The 15,360-nt window shown below is 42.6% G+C and overlaps 1 protein-coding gene across 2 annotated transcripts; it reads left to right on the top strand.

Moving 5' to 3' along the window:
• Positions 1-8,070: 8,070 nt before the first annotated feature.
• Positions 8,071-10,886, top strand: LOC143755899 (serine/threonine-protein kinase pim-3-like). Of its 2 annotated transcripts, none has more exons than XM_077247148.1 (8): positions 8,071-8,216; positions 8,833-8,967; positions 9,043-9,137; positions 9,278-9,328; positions 9,419-9,794; positions 9,988-10,164; positions 10,392-10,480; positions 10,608-10,886. In XM_077247148.1, the coding sequence occupies exons 3-8, from the start codon at positions 9,066-9,068 to the stop codon at positions 10,617-10,619; spliced, it is 777 nt and encodes a 258-aa protein (XP_077103263.1). In that variant the 5' UTR covers positions 8,071-8,216; positions 8,833-8,967; positions 9,043-9,065; the 3' UTR covers positions 10,620-10,886. The 2 variants fall into 2 exon arrangements, with proteins under 2 accessions (XP_077103263.1, XP_077103262.1); XM_077247147.1 differs by having other exon boundaries at positions 9,419-9,797.
• The last annotated feature ends 4,474 nt before the right edge of the window (positions 10,887-15,360 follow it).

Below are 15,360 nucleotides of genomic sequence, written 5' to 3'. Positions count from 1 at the left end.
TTATTGCCAGCGTCCGTAACCCGCCTGCAAGTGAGTTTTCTTGATATAAGCACCATATTATGATCTGATAGCCCAGTTATCATATTAAATAATTTTGTGATCCTTTCCGGTCTATTACTGAATATAAGGTCAATTTGAGTACTGGTGCTGTTTGTTATTCTTGTTGGACCTTTAACCAGTTGAACCAGATTAAAACCATCAGAAATTTGCTTGAGCTTCATTCTTGAGGACTTATCTTCCCAGTTTAAGTTGAAGTCACCCATTATGATTATTTCTTTCTTCAAATCAAATTGACATAATAAAGTCTTAAGGTTTTTATAAAAGCTAATGTTTGAGGAAGGTGGTCGATAAATTACCACAATGGTGTAGGACATCTGAGGCGAGATAATCATATTCATGGCTACACATTCTAGACCACTTGGATTTTGCAATTGAATCTCATTGCAATGGATGGTATTTCTTACATATATCATAACTCCACCCCCTTTTGCAACAGTTCGGTCCCTCCGGTAAATATCATAACCCGGAACTATTAGAACAGCGGACGGAGAGTTATCGTGAAGCCAAGTTTCCGTTAAACAGAGGAAGTCTAAATTAGACTCTAGTAATATATGATTTATTTGATCACTTTTGGATTTTAAGCTCCGTATGTTTTGGTGGCCGCCTAATATGCCCTTTGGCTTAGCTTTCGGATCTCAGATAATCCTTGAGTTGTTTACAGGTGAAAAAACTTTCCACTTCCGGTTCTTACGGATGGCTCTGTTTACTTCCCCACGCTTGTTTTTCTTGTACACATGTTTGTCTGATGAATTCCTGCGGTGCTTGTCACTCGGTTGGACATTGAATGTACTCACGAGCGTATAGTCACCGCCGGTGTTGCTCCTGGGGAGAGCTGGAGATGTACTCAGTACAGCAAGTCTCCCCGGTGATGATGGCTTTACCGCTGGTGAGTTAAATGGTGCACGATCCTCCATCAGGAACCGGATGGCTGTCATGTCCTCCGGTGTGTTCAGAGGGCCAGGATTGGAATACTGGAAGAGGGTAGCGCTGAGTTCACCGTCGACTACAGCAGAAGAGGCCTCTTGTGGTGTGGGTGGCTTTCCCCGGGCTTTCCCCGTGGTCAACTGCAGACGCCCGCCAGGACCGGTCTCCCCAGGGTGCGTCAAGCTGTTAATAGGACGCCGCTGAAAACCCTCAGGATCCTCCATGGAGCTCGGGGAGAGTGCACATCGGAAAAGGTAAGTTTGCTGTGTGAATTTGGGGCATGAGTAGTCTCTGACAATACTACATACCTGAGCTGAGGTAGAGTTGCGTGTAGAAACGTCAGAGATACTTGCTCCATTTGTGGTTGGACCAGGACACTGATGAATGTCCCCCGACAAAAGCAAACATATGGCTATTATCACACCATGACTGGTTTTTCGTTTACATGTTGTTTTTATTCTTTTCACCCTGCGGTTGTATCGATTTGGGGTTATAAAAAGGATGGCCAAGGTGTACTCCCCGTACCCGAAGGCGCCGTGGATCTTGTTTGTTTGTTTATCCCGATAAATCCTGTGAGCAATTAATTCGTCATTGATGTGAAAAATATTCGCATATTTGTTGTTGAGAGATTGTTTAGGTGGATTGATATTTGTCGGTAGGTATAAACTTCAGAAGTAGTGTGTAAAGTAACAGAGCGACTACCGCACCAGACCAACCTCCCGCCATAACTCGTTCCCCGTGTCCTCTGTGGTTGGCTGATGCTCTTTTCCAGTTAGAAGCAGAAACTGATGCACAAAATCCCCAGATAACTCGACACTTAGTGCAGCGGCCGTACGGGAGAAGGAGAGGAGACACTCCTGTGCAGCGGCCGTACGGGAGAGCGAGAGGAGACGCTCCTGTGCAGCGGCCGTACGGGAGAGCGAGAGGAGACGCTCCTGTACAGCGGCCGTACGGGAGAGCGAGAGGAGACGCTCCTGTGCAGCGGCCGTATGGGAGAGTGAGACGAGACGCTCCTGTGCAGCGGCCGTACGGGAGACCGAGAGGAGACGCTCCTGTGCAGCGGCCGTACTGGAGGCCGAGAGGAGACGCTCCTGTGAAGCGGCCGTACGGGAGACCGAGAGGAGACGCTCCTGTGCAGCGGCCGTACGGGAGAGCGAGAGGAGACGCTCCTGTGCAGCGGCCGTATGGGAGAGCGAGAGGAGAGGCTCCTGTACAGCGGCCGTACGGGAGAGCGAGAGGAGACACTCCTGTGCAGCGGCCGTACTGGAGACCTAGAGGAGACGCTCCTGTGCAGCGGCCGTACGGGAGAGCGAGAGGAGACGCTCCTGTGCAGCGGCCGTACGGGAGACCAAGAGGAGACGCTCCTGTACAGCGGCCGTACGGGAGAGCGAGAGGAGACGCTCCTGTGCAGCGGCCGTATGGGAGAGTGAGACGAGACGCTCCTGTGCAGCGGCCGTACGGGAGACCGAGAGGAGACGCTCCTGTGCAGCGGCCGTACTGGAGGCCGAGAGGAGACGCTCCTGTGAAGCGGCCGTACGGGAGACCGAGAGGAGACGCTCCTGTGCAGCGGCCGTACGGGAGAGCGAGAGGAGACGCTCCTGTGCAGCGGCCGTATGGGAGAGCGAGAGGAGAGGCTCCTGTGCAGCGGCCGTACGGGAGAGCGAGAGGAGACACTCCTGTGCAGCGGCCGTACGGGAGACCAAGAGGAGACGCTCCTGTGCAGCGGCCGTACGGGAGAGCGAGAGGAGACGCTCCTGTGCAGCGGCCGTACGGGAGAACGAGAGGAGACGCTCCTGTGCAGCGGCCGTACGGGAGAGCGAGAGGAGACGCTCCTGTGCAACGGCCGTACAGGAGACCGAGAGGAGACGCTCCTGTACAGTGGCCGTACAGGAGACCGAGAGGAGACGCTCCTGTGCAGCGGCCGTACGGAAGAGCGAGAGGAGACGCTCCTGTGCAGCGGCCGTACAGGAGACTGAGAGGAGACGCTCCTGTGCAGCGGCCGTACAGGAGACTGAGAGGAGACGCTCCTGTGCAGCGGCCGTACGGGAGAACGAGAGGAGATGCTCCTGTAAAGCGGCCGTACAGGAGACTGAGAGGAGACGCTCCTGTGCAGCGGCCGTACAGGAGACTGAGAGGAGACGCTCCTGTGCAGTGGCCGTACGGGAGAGCGAGAGGAGACGCTCCTGTGCAGCGGCCGTACGGGAGAGCGAGAGGAGACGCTCCTGTGCAGCGGCCGTACGGGAGACCAAGAGGAGACGCTCCTGTGCAGCGGCCGTACGGGAGACTGAGAGGAGACGATCCTGTGCAGCGGCCGTACGGGAGACCGAGAGGAGACGCTCCTGTGCAGCGGCCGTATGGGAGAGCGAGAGGAGAGGCTCCTGTGCAGCGGCCGTACGGGAGAGCGAGAGGAGACACTCCTGTGCAGCGGCCGTACGGGAGACCTAGAGGAGACGCTCCTGTGCAGCGGCCGTACGGGAGAGCGAGAGGAGACGCTCCTGTGCAGCGGCCGTACGGGAGACCAAGAGGAGACGCTCCTGTACAGCGGCCGTACGGGAGAGCGAGAGGAGACGCTCCTGTGCAGCGGCCGTATGGGAGAGTGAGACGAGACGCTCCTGTGCAGCGGCCGTACGGGAGACCGAGAGGAGACGCTCCTGTGCAGCGGCCGTACTGGAGGCCGAGAGGAGACGCTCCTGTGAAGCGGCCGTACGGGAGACCGAGAGGAGACGCTCCTGTGCAGCGGCCGTACGGGAGAGCGAGAGGAGACGCTCCTGTGCAGCGGCCGTATGGGAGAGCGAGAGGAGAGGCTCCTGTGCAGCGGCCGTACGGGAGAGCGAGAGGAGACACTCCTGTGCAGCGGCCATACGGAAGAGCGAGAGGAGACGCTCCTGTGCAGCGGCCGTACTGGAGAACTAGAGGAGACGCTCCTGTGCTGCTCCGGCTGTGGGATGCTTTACCTCATTGCATCCGCCAGTGTTCCTCTCAGAGAGTTTAAACCACATTTAAAATCCTATTTTTATTCTACCGTTACATCATACATGAGTCTTGTGTTAGTGGTGTACAGGTTTTTATTTAATCCTCGTTGATTTTCTGTTTTTTATCTGTGACTGTGTTGTAATGATATAGAATTTGAATGTGATTCTATGATTATTTTGCTCTGTCCCGTACAGCACTGTGGTCAACTGTGGTTGTATTAATATGTGCTTTATAAATAAACTGAACATTGAACAAGAGTATCTTTCACTCTGTCCCCAGCATTTCAGCCAAGCAAAAGGTTCAAGATAACGTGTTCGTTTAAAGCTGAAAATCTGGGCTTGGCCAAACATTCACATCCAGTTCCCCTTCTGCAAAGGAAACACCAGCATCTCAAAGCACTGCGTCTTCATGCCTTTCCCAGGTTCAGCCGCTGTTGCTTATAGTTCTGATCATCTCCACTCGATCATCCGCACGGAGCAGTGTGCTTCGCCCAACAGGACCAGATTAGGCTGGACACTGCAAGGGTCAGCTAATGTCCTCCAGCACCAAATCCCAGAGCAACAATGCTTTCCACATCTGTGACTTCCACCTCGTGTGGTTTCTCTCTTTTATGAAATCACTTCTCTGAGATCTTTGATGCCAGAAATATTAGACTTTATTTTACAACCAAGCCGAGCACCTTCTGCAGCTCACACTCATATATACCATACATCCTTTCCCAAAGATGGTAACACACCCTATAGATATTTTCGGGTTATGGTTTTGTACCATGTGACACTAGAATATAATTCTCTGCTGCAACATTTCAGGCCTTTCTTCAGGCTTCAGAAAGTCAAACCAAAGTCAGAGGAAATAATAGTGTACAGATATATAGCTGAATTACTTATTTTCTAAATAATGAAATCTTCTACATTCCTCATTTAAGCCCCACTTTCACTTTCCTTTTCCAGAGCAAAATCCAGCTGCTCAGTTCTGCTGCCAGTGACTAAACTGAGTCGCCCGTTCTCCTTCAATGACTAGATTATGCCACACACTCCGGAGGAGCACAAGAACCCAACCTCTCTCTCCATACATCTGACTTTCTTTTAGTTGTTTTTTCCTTTTCTTTCAATGGACAGAGTAAAAGATTCTTCACTCCCTAATCAAAACTTAAACATTGTTATAAGTGTGTGTATACACTTGGTTCAGCATTGCCTGTTATTATCACAGTTATGTAGAGTATGTCAAACATACAAATCCATTATACTAATAAAAGTTGTTCTTGTGGTGTAGAGATCTTCTTCGACCCAGACACTGAGCGTCACCCTTGGGGAGCGGTTAGGCACACACACACACACACACACACACACACACACACACACACACACACACACACACACACACACCGGGTCTGGCTCATCAATCATCTTCTTCGTCCTCATTACAGGTACTGGAATCAACATCCGATGTTTGTAAATATCAATTTAGTTTATAAGCCCAATCTTAATAATATATGATTTGGTTGCCTTCTAAAATTAGTTTTCCTTATCTTGATATTTCAGCATTTCCATTTGTTTAACTGTGGTTTTGACAACTAGTGATGTTAATATGGGAAGTACACAACAGAATAATAACCCCCTTTCAATATTGCAACTCCAAAAAACATTCCTAATTTAGCAAACCATGATATGACTTAAATTTATTCATTTATTTATTTCGGACATGTAAAACAACAATAAAAACTAAATAACAAAAACAAACAAGTACTCTTCAAAACAGAAAGCAAAAAAAAAAAAACAGGAAAAAAAAACAATATTAAAAAAATAAAACTATATTAACTTATAGCCTACATGTCCGAAAAGGAGTAGGAAGAAGCATTAGCTTATTAATTCCCTTCTCATGCTCATAATTCTCCAAACTATAAATCAGGTTTCCTTAACTTCTGCTCGTAAGCTTTTTTGACTCAATGGTATTCGCTAAATGTTCTTCCTGCGCAGTATTATTTGGTAAAACTGCAACACTGATCTCCACACATAAGTCATTCTACTTCAGATAAAGCGTCACAATAAATCTCTGCTGATTATACCAAATATAATTGATCTGCGTTTTTGTTTTGCGTGATCCATATGAATACTGATTCAAAATAGGGCTGGGTAAAAATAACTAATTCTCATTTTTATCCGCTTCTTATTTTTATGAAGGAACATCAATTCTTAAATTCGAAGAATCAATCTTTTAGTCAGTCATTTTTAGTTGTTGAACGAACAGAACATTGTAGTGCATCTTCTATCCAATAAATCACAATTTGCTTTTGTGCTTTGTTATAAAGTTTCAGATTTCAAATTATGTCAATATTATTATCAAATTTAAACAATAAATACCATTTTGACATTTTTAATGTCGCGTGTTGTAGCTCCTCAGTTCCAGCGGTTCTTCACTGAATACCATTTCTTCCTTTTTACTCATTTCTAAATAAACTATCATGAATAAACTAATCTTGTCTCATGTAATCACTCAAACTAAGAAATCATGAGAGCAATGTTACATTTACCTCATAAAAGTCATTCAATTAACTCAGACAATTAGAAACAATAACTCTAGAAAATAACTTTTTGCACTATATTACATATTCATTGTATGTACATTTATTTTTCTGTATATCTGAATAAATCTAACAATCTAAAAGTTTTTGTATCAACCATTTAAAACAAAGTTAGCATTATAACTTAATTATTATTAACTGTGACAATATTAGTATTCATCTCTGAATCGAATTGACAGAAATGTCTGATACTTTTTTTAACGATTACATTTTTTAATGATTATTTTATTACTGATAATATAGCCACATCAAACTCACTGATAAGGTGATTTGTGGTACCTTATTTCATGCTTTAACAATTGAACTTCCATTTTGTAGCTAAGCAGTAATTATATATTATTATATCACTTGTTAAATGGTTATTTAATAATTACAGTCAGTCCTGCAGATTCGGTTTGTTTGCAGATTCGATGTGAGCTCACGCACGCGACTTCGGGTGATTCGAATTTGAGTTGCTATGGCGACGCGTGTTTTGAATTCTGACTGCAAATATCAACACTTTGATCGCTATCTGTTGGTTGAGAGACGAGGCGAATTCAAAAACTTTTGCTGAATATTTTCTTGTGTTGATCTTGATATTTTGAAGCTGTTCGGAGGATTTCAGAGAGGAGACTTTTATTCTAGAAGGAGATCGGATAATATATTCTAGCTAACGTTACATCGTTTTATTTTTAAAAAGTTCATATTATTTCTGAGGACTCTTTAATTTTATTTTAGAGGGAGTTCGGAGTTTTATTTTATTTATTTATTTGTTTTTTTGGGAGGGGTATTTCTGAGGAGCATTGTATTTTATTGTATTGTATTTTGTATTGTATTTGTATTGTTTTATTGCAGTTTGAAGGAGGATGCCAGGCCCGACCCAGGCACAGAGCCAGGAGCTTATTCCTGGATATTTAACACCTCTGTCTTGTGAGTTTGTTTCTGTGTCCACAGGTCCGGCTGACAGGGAGAGAGAGTGGCAGAGAGACAGCCAGCAGAGCCCAGATGATGGACGTCCGTCCACTTCCTCTAAACACTCTCGCAGAGGTCCGGCACTGAAGAGAAAGCGTCGTTCTAGCGCTCAGGTGTCCGACTCCCATCAGAGCGCATCCTCAATATCCAGCACCCATGCGGCTGAACACCATCAACCCGTTAGTGCTGGCGCTGAGGAAGATGAGATGCCAATGGGAAAGAGGAGGAGGATGGAGAGTTTTGTGAAGCTTCATTACTGTGACTGGAGCGGCATCATCTCAGACCAGAAAACTGCACCGATAACTGAGAGAAGAGCTGAGGGTAAATCAAATGACCATTGGAGAATATAATTAATTACCATATATGACCACGCCATATTATATCAAAATACAACTGACGTTTGATCAAGCCAATAATCAGATTTATTTTTTATTCCAAGACGTTTCATGACATATTTAAACAAGGATTGTTTAAAAAATAAAACATTTTAACAGAAGAATAGCCATAATATGAGTATCCAAAGTTTAATAATTATAATTATTTGTTTGAAACATGCTTTTGTTTGATATTCCCTGCTTTAGATCAGAATGGTGTCCAGTCCAGTGCCTGTGCTGCAGAGGATCATGGTCTTCAGGAAGCTGTATCCAGTGGTGTTGAAGATCAGCAGGTTCAAACCCCTCCAGCTCCAGTCCATCACAGTCCAGCACTTCTCCAGGAATGGTTTAAGGTATTGGCCCTAACAAGCTACTAATGAATATATTAACATTTGGAAGATTTTGACACCTTTTTGTGCATTTGTTTTAAATGTTCTTTGTTTATTGTGATATGGGAATAAATCAAGGTGAAATCTCTTGTATGTGCTCTATGTATATCATCAGCCTGTTAGTGAGGAAAGTGCTAGTCAGGAGAGACAGAGGAAGAAGAGTAGTTGTGTAGATCTGCTCTCTCTTCACTGGAGTTCTGGAGAGCATCTCTCTCTTCACAGCAGTGGCTCAGGTCAGGCTCAGAAAGTGGAGGATCAGACCACTGCAACCCTTAGTGAGAGACACGCTGAGGGTAAATCCAGTGACCAGTTGAGAATGTGGAAATGCTCTGTTTATTAGTGCTCTACATCATAAAGTCTACATCATTTTCAGCTAGATATGAGTATCCATTAATGGAAAAGTGTCATTCATGGGAACTTAATTAATTAAGGGAATTGTTCTGTTTCCTTGGATGAAGTGCCATTAATTACCATGTCACAAACTCACACCTATATCAAAATCCAAAAGTTTGATCAAAGTTATGATTTTTTCCAGGACTTGTCTTAAATATTTAAACAGAACTTTTATTTTTTAAATCAGAGGATCATGGTCTTCAGGAAGCTGTATCCAGTGGTGTTGAAGATCAGCAGGTTCAAACCCATCCAGCTCCAGTCCATCACAGTCCAGTCCGTCCAGCACCAGCTCACAACAACAGAGTGGACGTGACAACTGAGGGTGAGTTTACGGCCATGACCTCAAACATTAAACTCACTGCTGCCCATGACACTAAAATGAATCATCTTTTTGCAGACGACATTTTGAGCCGGTATGAAATGGGCAGAATGCTTGGTGAGGGATCATTCGGCTCTGTTTATGAAGGGAAACGCTTGGAGGACGGCCTTGAGGTATCGCCATTTTCTTATAATATTTAGCCAACAAATTATTTTGTCTCACTATATCCATTTCAAGTCTTTTTGTGGATATTTTCCCCCTATTTACTGCATTTGACATGTTAGAAATGTAACATTGTTTTTTTGTTGATCAGGTGGCAGTGAAAATTGCCAGAAAGCCGCAGAACATGAAATACATCTACATTGTAAGTAGGCTACACTCACTATGTTGTTTTCAAATTAAAATATGTAAACATAATGACAACACCTTCATATAACAATGATCTTTGTTCCAGCCTGGTCATCCCGCACGCTTCCCATTAGAGGTCGGCCTATTAACCCTTGCTAATAGCGGCCCCAAAGTCTCCGAGATCATTGAGCTGCTGGACTGGCAGGACCAGCCTGACCGATATATCATGGTCTTGGAGCGTCCCTCACCCTGTGAAGATCTGTGGGATTTCTGGAACGGTCACGAAGGCGTCCTAAATGAGGACACAGCACGGTTTATTATGGCGCAGGCAACAATGGCGGCTCAGATGTGCTGTCGCCGTGGAGTGTTTCACCGGGATATTAAGCTGGAGAACCTGCTGATCAACACAGAAACTCTTGAGGTCAAACTGATTGACTTCGGGTGCGGGGATCTCCTGCAGGAATCTGGCTATGAACGATTCTGTGGTATGAATTATGAATCAAACTTGTAGTTATGGACTTAAGTTCTAGTGACTAGTTCAATCGGTGTCATATAAACCATATCTCACATTTGAGTCAGCATTTTTTTTAAATGAAAAACACCAGATGTTTTTACCACATGCTACGGTATTTCATGCTATGGTACTTACCCATCAGACAACGCTTTTTCCTGCAGGCACTCTAGACTACCGCCCGCCTGAGTCCTGCACAGAGGGCAAGTACCACGGGAAACCAGCGACTGTGTGGTCTCTGGGAGTGCTCTTATTCCTGCTGGTGTGTGGACGCTTTCCAGAAGCAAGAGACAGGCGAATGATGGATGAAGACATCTGGTCTGAGCCGGGCTTGTCCAACGGTAAGATGGCATTCATCACAACAAAGAAGACCAACTGTCATTTAAATCATACAAAACAAAGAAATTACGAAAAAGTAACACCAAAAGATAGATATTTGATAATACAAGAATTTTTTCTGATTTTCTGACCGTACTTTATAGAATAGTTGAATCTTACAGCTTAACACAAAGACAGCAGGTGTAAAGTTGAAGGTAATAATCTGACTCACTTCTGTCGTTCTGCACAGAATGCTGCCTCCTGATCCGATCCCTCCTGAAGGAAAGCCCAAGACAACGCATTTATTTGAGGAAAATCCTTCGACATGAATGGTTTAAGGTAATGAGCCTAAGATCAGCTACAAATGATTTTGAAGACTATATTCACTTTTCATTTTAAAGATTTTAAAAATGTTTTGTTCTAATTGTAATCTATGACTGCAACCTTTTGTGTTTGCTTGTTTCAGGTCACAGAATAAGACATGAAGAGGAATGCCAGAAGTTCCTGTGAAAGCTGCTTCTGCCACGGCCTTCTCCAAAGATCCTGCACCGGATCCACAGAGTCTCCAGTCTTCGGCTGCTTCCTCCTTCTGCTGTGCATCTAACAGCTGATATGAGGCTCACACAATGCTTTAGATACTTTGTCCGGCTCCTTGTTTTGAGGAAGGAATATTTTCATCTTGCAGTATTTGGTGACCACACATGAAAACGCAATGTAGATAGTGTAAATGATATTACAAATCTGTTATTTGTTATTGAGGGCAAAGTTAAGTTTTATAACTTTATATTTTTATTAAACCTTTGTACTTTGACTGAATTGTTGGCTTGTCTGAATACAAACTTTGTATTCTTGTATAATGGCTGTTATTGTTCATTAACCATTATATTTCAATAAATAATATTTTATATAAACAATATTGGCGTACCTGATTTTGAGAAATGGTGTGTGTGTTCGACCACTTAACACTGTGATTACTATCAGGATATGACGAGCTTTCAACCAGCATAATAAAATTGTATAGCAAATGTTGTAGACAATCACCTATTGCACCTCAGCATTTTCCAAACACTTTTATCTTTATATGGAAAACCTTCTGTATTCTTCAGGAGGGGCAGGTCCTCTATCCACCTTATTTTTATGTACATAGCAAAAATGTAAAAGTTACATACAATTTAATTATAATAAAATCCATAATTGATACATATGGGCCTATACAGGTTTCTAGCCTATATATACATAGAAAAACAGAACAGAAAATGTGCCTTTTTTTTAAAAAAATTCATTATTTTTCATATGTTTTTCCTTTATTCTACACTGCTCTGTCCCTCCTTGTAAAAACGGTCTGATGGTTTCCTGGTTTTATGAAGCCAGTCCCTCAAAAATACGCAATGGGCTCAGGGTGGTTAGCTAGCCCAGTGTGTTGTGATTCGCTAACCGTCTAGTGCACGTTTTTCGGAAACGTCACACCCCTTACCTTTACCGGTAGGTGCTTTGGTGTATTATAAACAATGGCGTCAATAAAACCAATCGGAATGTGAAGATGATCGAGCAGAACCTGCTCAAGAACGTTTGTTAAACGACGTTTCAGAAAGGTTTGTTTTTTGTTGTTGTTGTCTCATTACTTTTTAGATACACTGTTATTTAATTGTACTAATTATTATAGTATTACAATAAATAAGCTTCATAAACAAGAATTTCATAGAATCGTTCGAACAAATTATACTACAGTCCTCAAAGGGATTTAGTAAAGACTGCGGATCTATAGTGATCGTTACTAACTGTATGGCACCGTTACTTTTGTATTTTTAGAACGATTGTAGCCAAATATCTGTCGCCAGAACTATTAACCCAAAATGAACACTAAACGTTGGCTTTACTACAGTAACGTTAGCCAAATCAAACACAGAACCATGTTTAGCATGCCTGTAGATAAACAAGCATGTAGATCAACAATACATAAAAGCTCTAATCAAAGAATAATTTACACTAATTCCAAGTTCGCTGTTGAGATTAAAAAAAGTTTGTTACATTAGGTGTTTGTCGGATAACGTTAAGCATGAATGAGCATTTAACAAACCAGCAGAGCCAAACAGCGTTGTCATTTGTTTACCTCCTTGCTACAGCGTACAATTAACAATACGAACTATTACAGGAAAACACATCGACGAAAAATAAATCATAGCCTATACTTACAGGTTGTGGCCCGTAAACAACAGCTTCCGTTCTTAAAGTCTTAAACTGCTCCGTCTTTCAGGACAAGCCGTTGTGCGAATCCTGCATTGAACTCGCGAAGATTGTGGAAGCTTTCCTCCGTTAAATGTGCAGCACAGAGAGCGAGATTTGGGTAATAATTATGAGGGACCGAGTTAAAAAAAGATTTTAACCATTGATTACCGTTTCGACGGCATTGCGGCAACAACACTCCCCTACTATACCACAACAACTCTTCTCCGAAGCAATATAAAATGGCCTCGCCCCCCTTACTTAGTATTCTCGGAGGAGGGGTTTATGTAAATATTTGGGGTTGGTGATGTCAGCAACCCTGGAGGAATGTCGTGTCGTCCCATATACGCTTATTTCACGCAGCCGTTATTTTGAAATCGAAAGCGAGGCTCCGGTGGGAAGAACCCCGGAAGTACAGATAAACAACAATGCATTGGACAAACAACCTGAAGCTGCTGCCACGATTTACACTATTGGATGTTAATATCCAATATAGGATATGTAGATATAGTTCGTTCCTGCTTCTTTTTTTAATTTATGACAAAAAAAATTTGATAAATGATTTTCACAGTATATAGTCTAAAGTATGAAAGAAATGTATGTATATTTTTAGAATAACTAATTTCTACATTAAACACAACAATACGCCATCGCATTCGCAACTCTCCTATGATTAAAGGCGACACTTCCGGTTTTCTTCCCACCGGAGCCTCGCTTTCAATTTCAAAATAACGGCTGCGTGAAATAAGCGTTTACCGGCCGTTTGCTGTAGTCCTCAGAAATTGAGGCAAATATAAAAGCAAATATCTCCGCTGTAACTTTGAACTTTGAGCGCTGTAACTTTGCAGATGTTGTTTATGCTCAAACAGCAACATTACACACTAGCTAAAGTTAGAAAAGTGTAATCGTGTTTTACCACCCCTTTAACAGATAAAATTGAGCAGAAATAATTGGGGGAAAACATTTAAAAACCAATATTTATGAGTAATATTAACTGTTTTATAATAATTTAATAAATTAATTTAAACTTTTTTATTTCCTCTAAACCTTATGTAAAATATTCCATATAACCACCAGTATATATGACATTGGCCTTTATTGTCGGTGAGTACAGCAATACAGCATATTTTAAACTGTTTTAACGTCATGTATACAGTATGGCCTGCATTTAAACTAATGTAACGAACATTTTAGAAGTAAAAAATTATACATTTAAACATTCAAGTGTAATCAACCGGTCTTTTATCCCATTTCCACGTATCAGTGCTGGTTCTCGTGCCGGAGATGCTCTGCGGGTGAAGGGTGTCTACAGATATGAAAAAGTTAAATTGAATTACCACTTTTTATACCATCTTTTTAATGTCACCTTATATGAAATTTAAGACCAAACCTGCAATGAAAATACACACGTAGGTCTACATATTTATAAATCATCATATCTCAAAATATCATTGCTGTCACAACTGCTATTTATTATTACAATGTACAGTGAGCTTTTCTTATCAGCAGCAGACAATATCCGAGAAATCAAAATTGACATCCGTCAAAGAGCTAGAGAAATACAGTTCTTTTGAAGGAGAAAATGAATAGAAATAAGCATTAAGGTAGGCTACGAGAGGTTGTGCTGTATCGTGAATAAAACACAGATACTGCAGGGTTTCTGCCGGTATCTTCAAATTAAATTGAATGCTTTTTAATATTTGGCTTTTTACAAAAATATTTTATGAATTAGTACATATTCGTCCGCAAGAATGGCAGCCTCAGCAGCCGTTGTCACCTTCATTTACTACATTCATCGCGACACGCTCTGGGACAAGGTTTTTAAACTGCTCCGATTGGAAAGCTCTTCAAATGTACTAACACACAATGATGTACACCAACGATTAAAAAGACTTGTCAATTCCCTTGCTACTTCAACGTGTGTTTTACGCTCGTCCTTTTTCCATCCCCTAAAACGTCGCCGATATGCTTCAGGGACAAGTTCATACGCCTTTAACACAGCCTCTTTTACTACCTTATAGTTCTTTCGGTTTTCAGAAGAAAGTGAGATGAAAGCTTCCTGAGCTTTACCTTCCAAAACACTTTCGAACAGAGAAAAAAACACATCTGGATCTCGGTCATTGAATTTAGGTAAGAGTTTAATCATCTGTACTAAACCAAAGTCCTTTTAGGCAAGTCCTGCCACTCGGCCGCCATCTTGGCAACACCTCCGGGCAGTTATTTCGGACTAACAAGACCAGGCTCCTATCTAAATGAATGGGCAGAGAGTCAGAACTGCAGTTTCACTGGACATAAAAACTGCATGTATAGAAACAGCAGAAAAATATGATAAAAATCGCTGAAAAAGTTTGATGACTTTGCCCCAAAATAAGGTTTAATACGCCTTTTCCCCCACAGGTTATACATTTACTACGCATGTGCAAGGGTTCTCGTCTCCGCTGTCGCAAACATCAACTGTGCGCATGCGTCAGTGGAACCAGACGATAGGCTTAAATGTTTCCCGGCTTGACTGTTAAAAGCAGACGATTGGCTCTCCAGCGGGAGGGGCGGGACATGTGCATACAACCGCCATCTTTGGCGTTACGGGTTTTCCCTATATAGTTGTATTGAGGATTTAGGAAGTGGCATGTCTCTACATAAATTGTCTCTGACTAAACCCATCATTCAATTTCCACTTGCCCCCACAGTTTCCTGCTCATTTAAGGAATCAACATTACCACCAGAAAGCTTTCCTTGTCCGATTAATCTTAACCGTTCTGCATCCTGTGCTGATTTCACTTCTTCCATTTTTTGTTGCATTCTAAATGTTTCAAATTTTCGTTCTTGTTCTCGCTCTTGGATTTTCAATTTCTGTTGTTCAAGTTGTCTATCCAATTCACGTTCTTAATTTTGTATACTTAGGATTTCCAACTGTTGCTCGAATGTTAACCCGATAGGCACTAACAACGCATGAGGTGTCGAAATACCTGCAGGTGTCAACTCTTCTTCAGAATGTG

Source organism: Siphateles boraxobius, unplaced genomic scaffold (genome assembly GCF_051911475.1).
Source record: "Siphateles boraxobius isolate OS27281-9 unplaced genomic scaffold, OSU_SipBor_1 106, whole genome shotgun sequence".
NCBI classification, from domain to species: domain Eukaryota; kingdom Metazoa; phylum Chordata; class Actinopteri; order Cypriniformes; family Leuciscidae; genus Siphateles; species Siphateles boraxobius.
The sequence above is the reverse complement of the archived record's forward strand: the minus strand, read 5'-3'. Positions and strand labels throughout refer to the sequence as shown.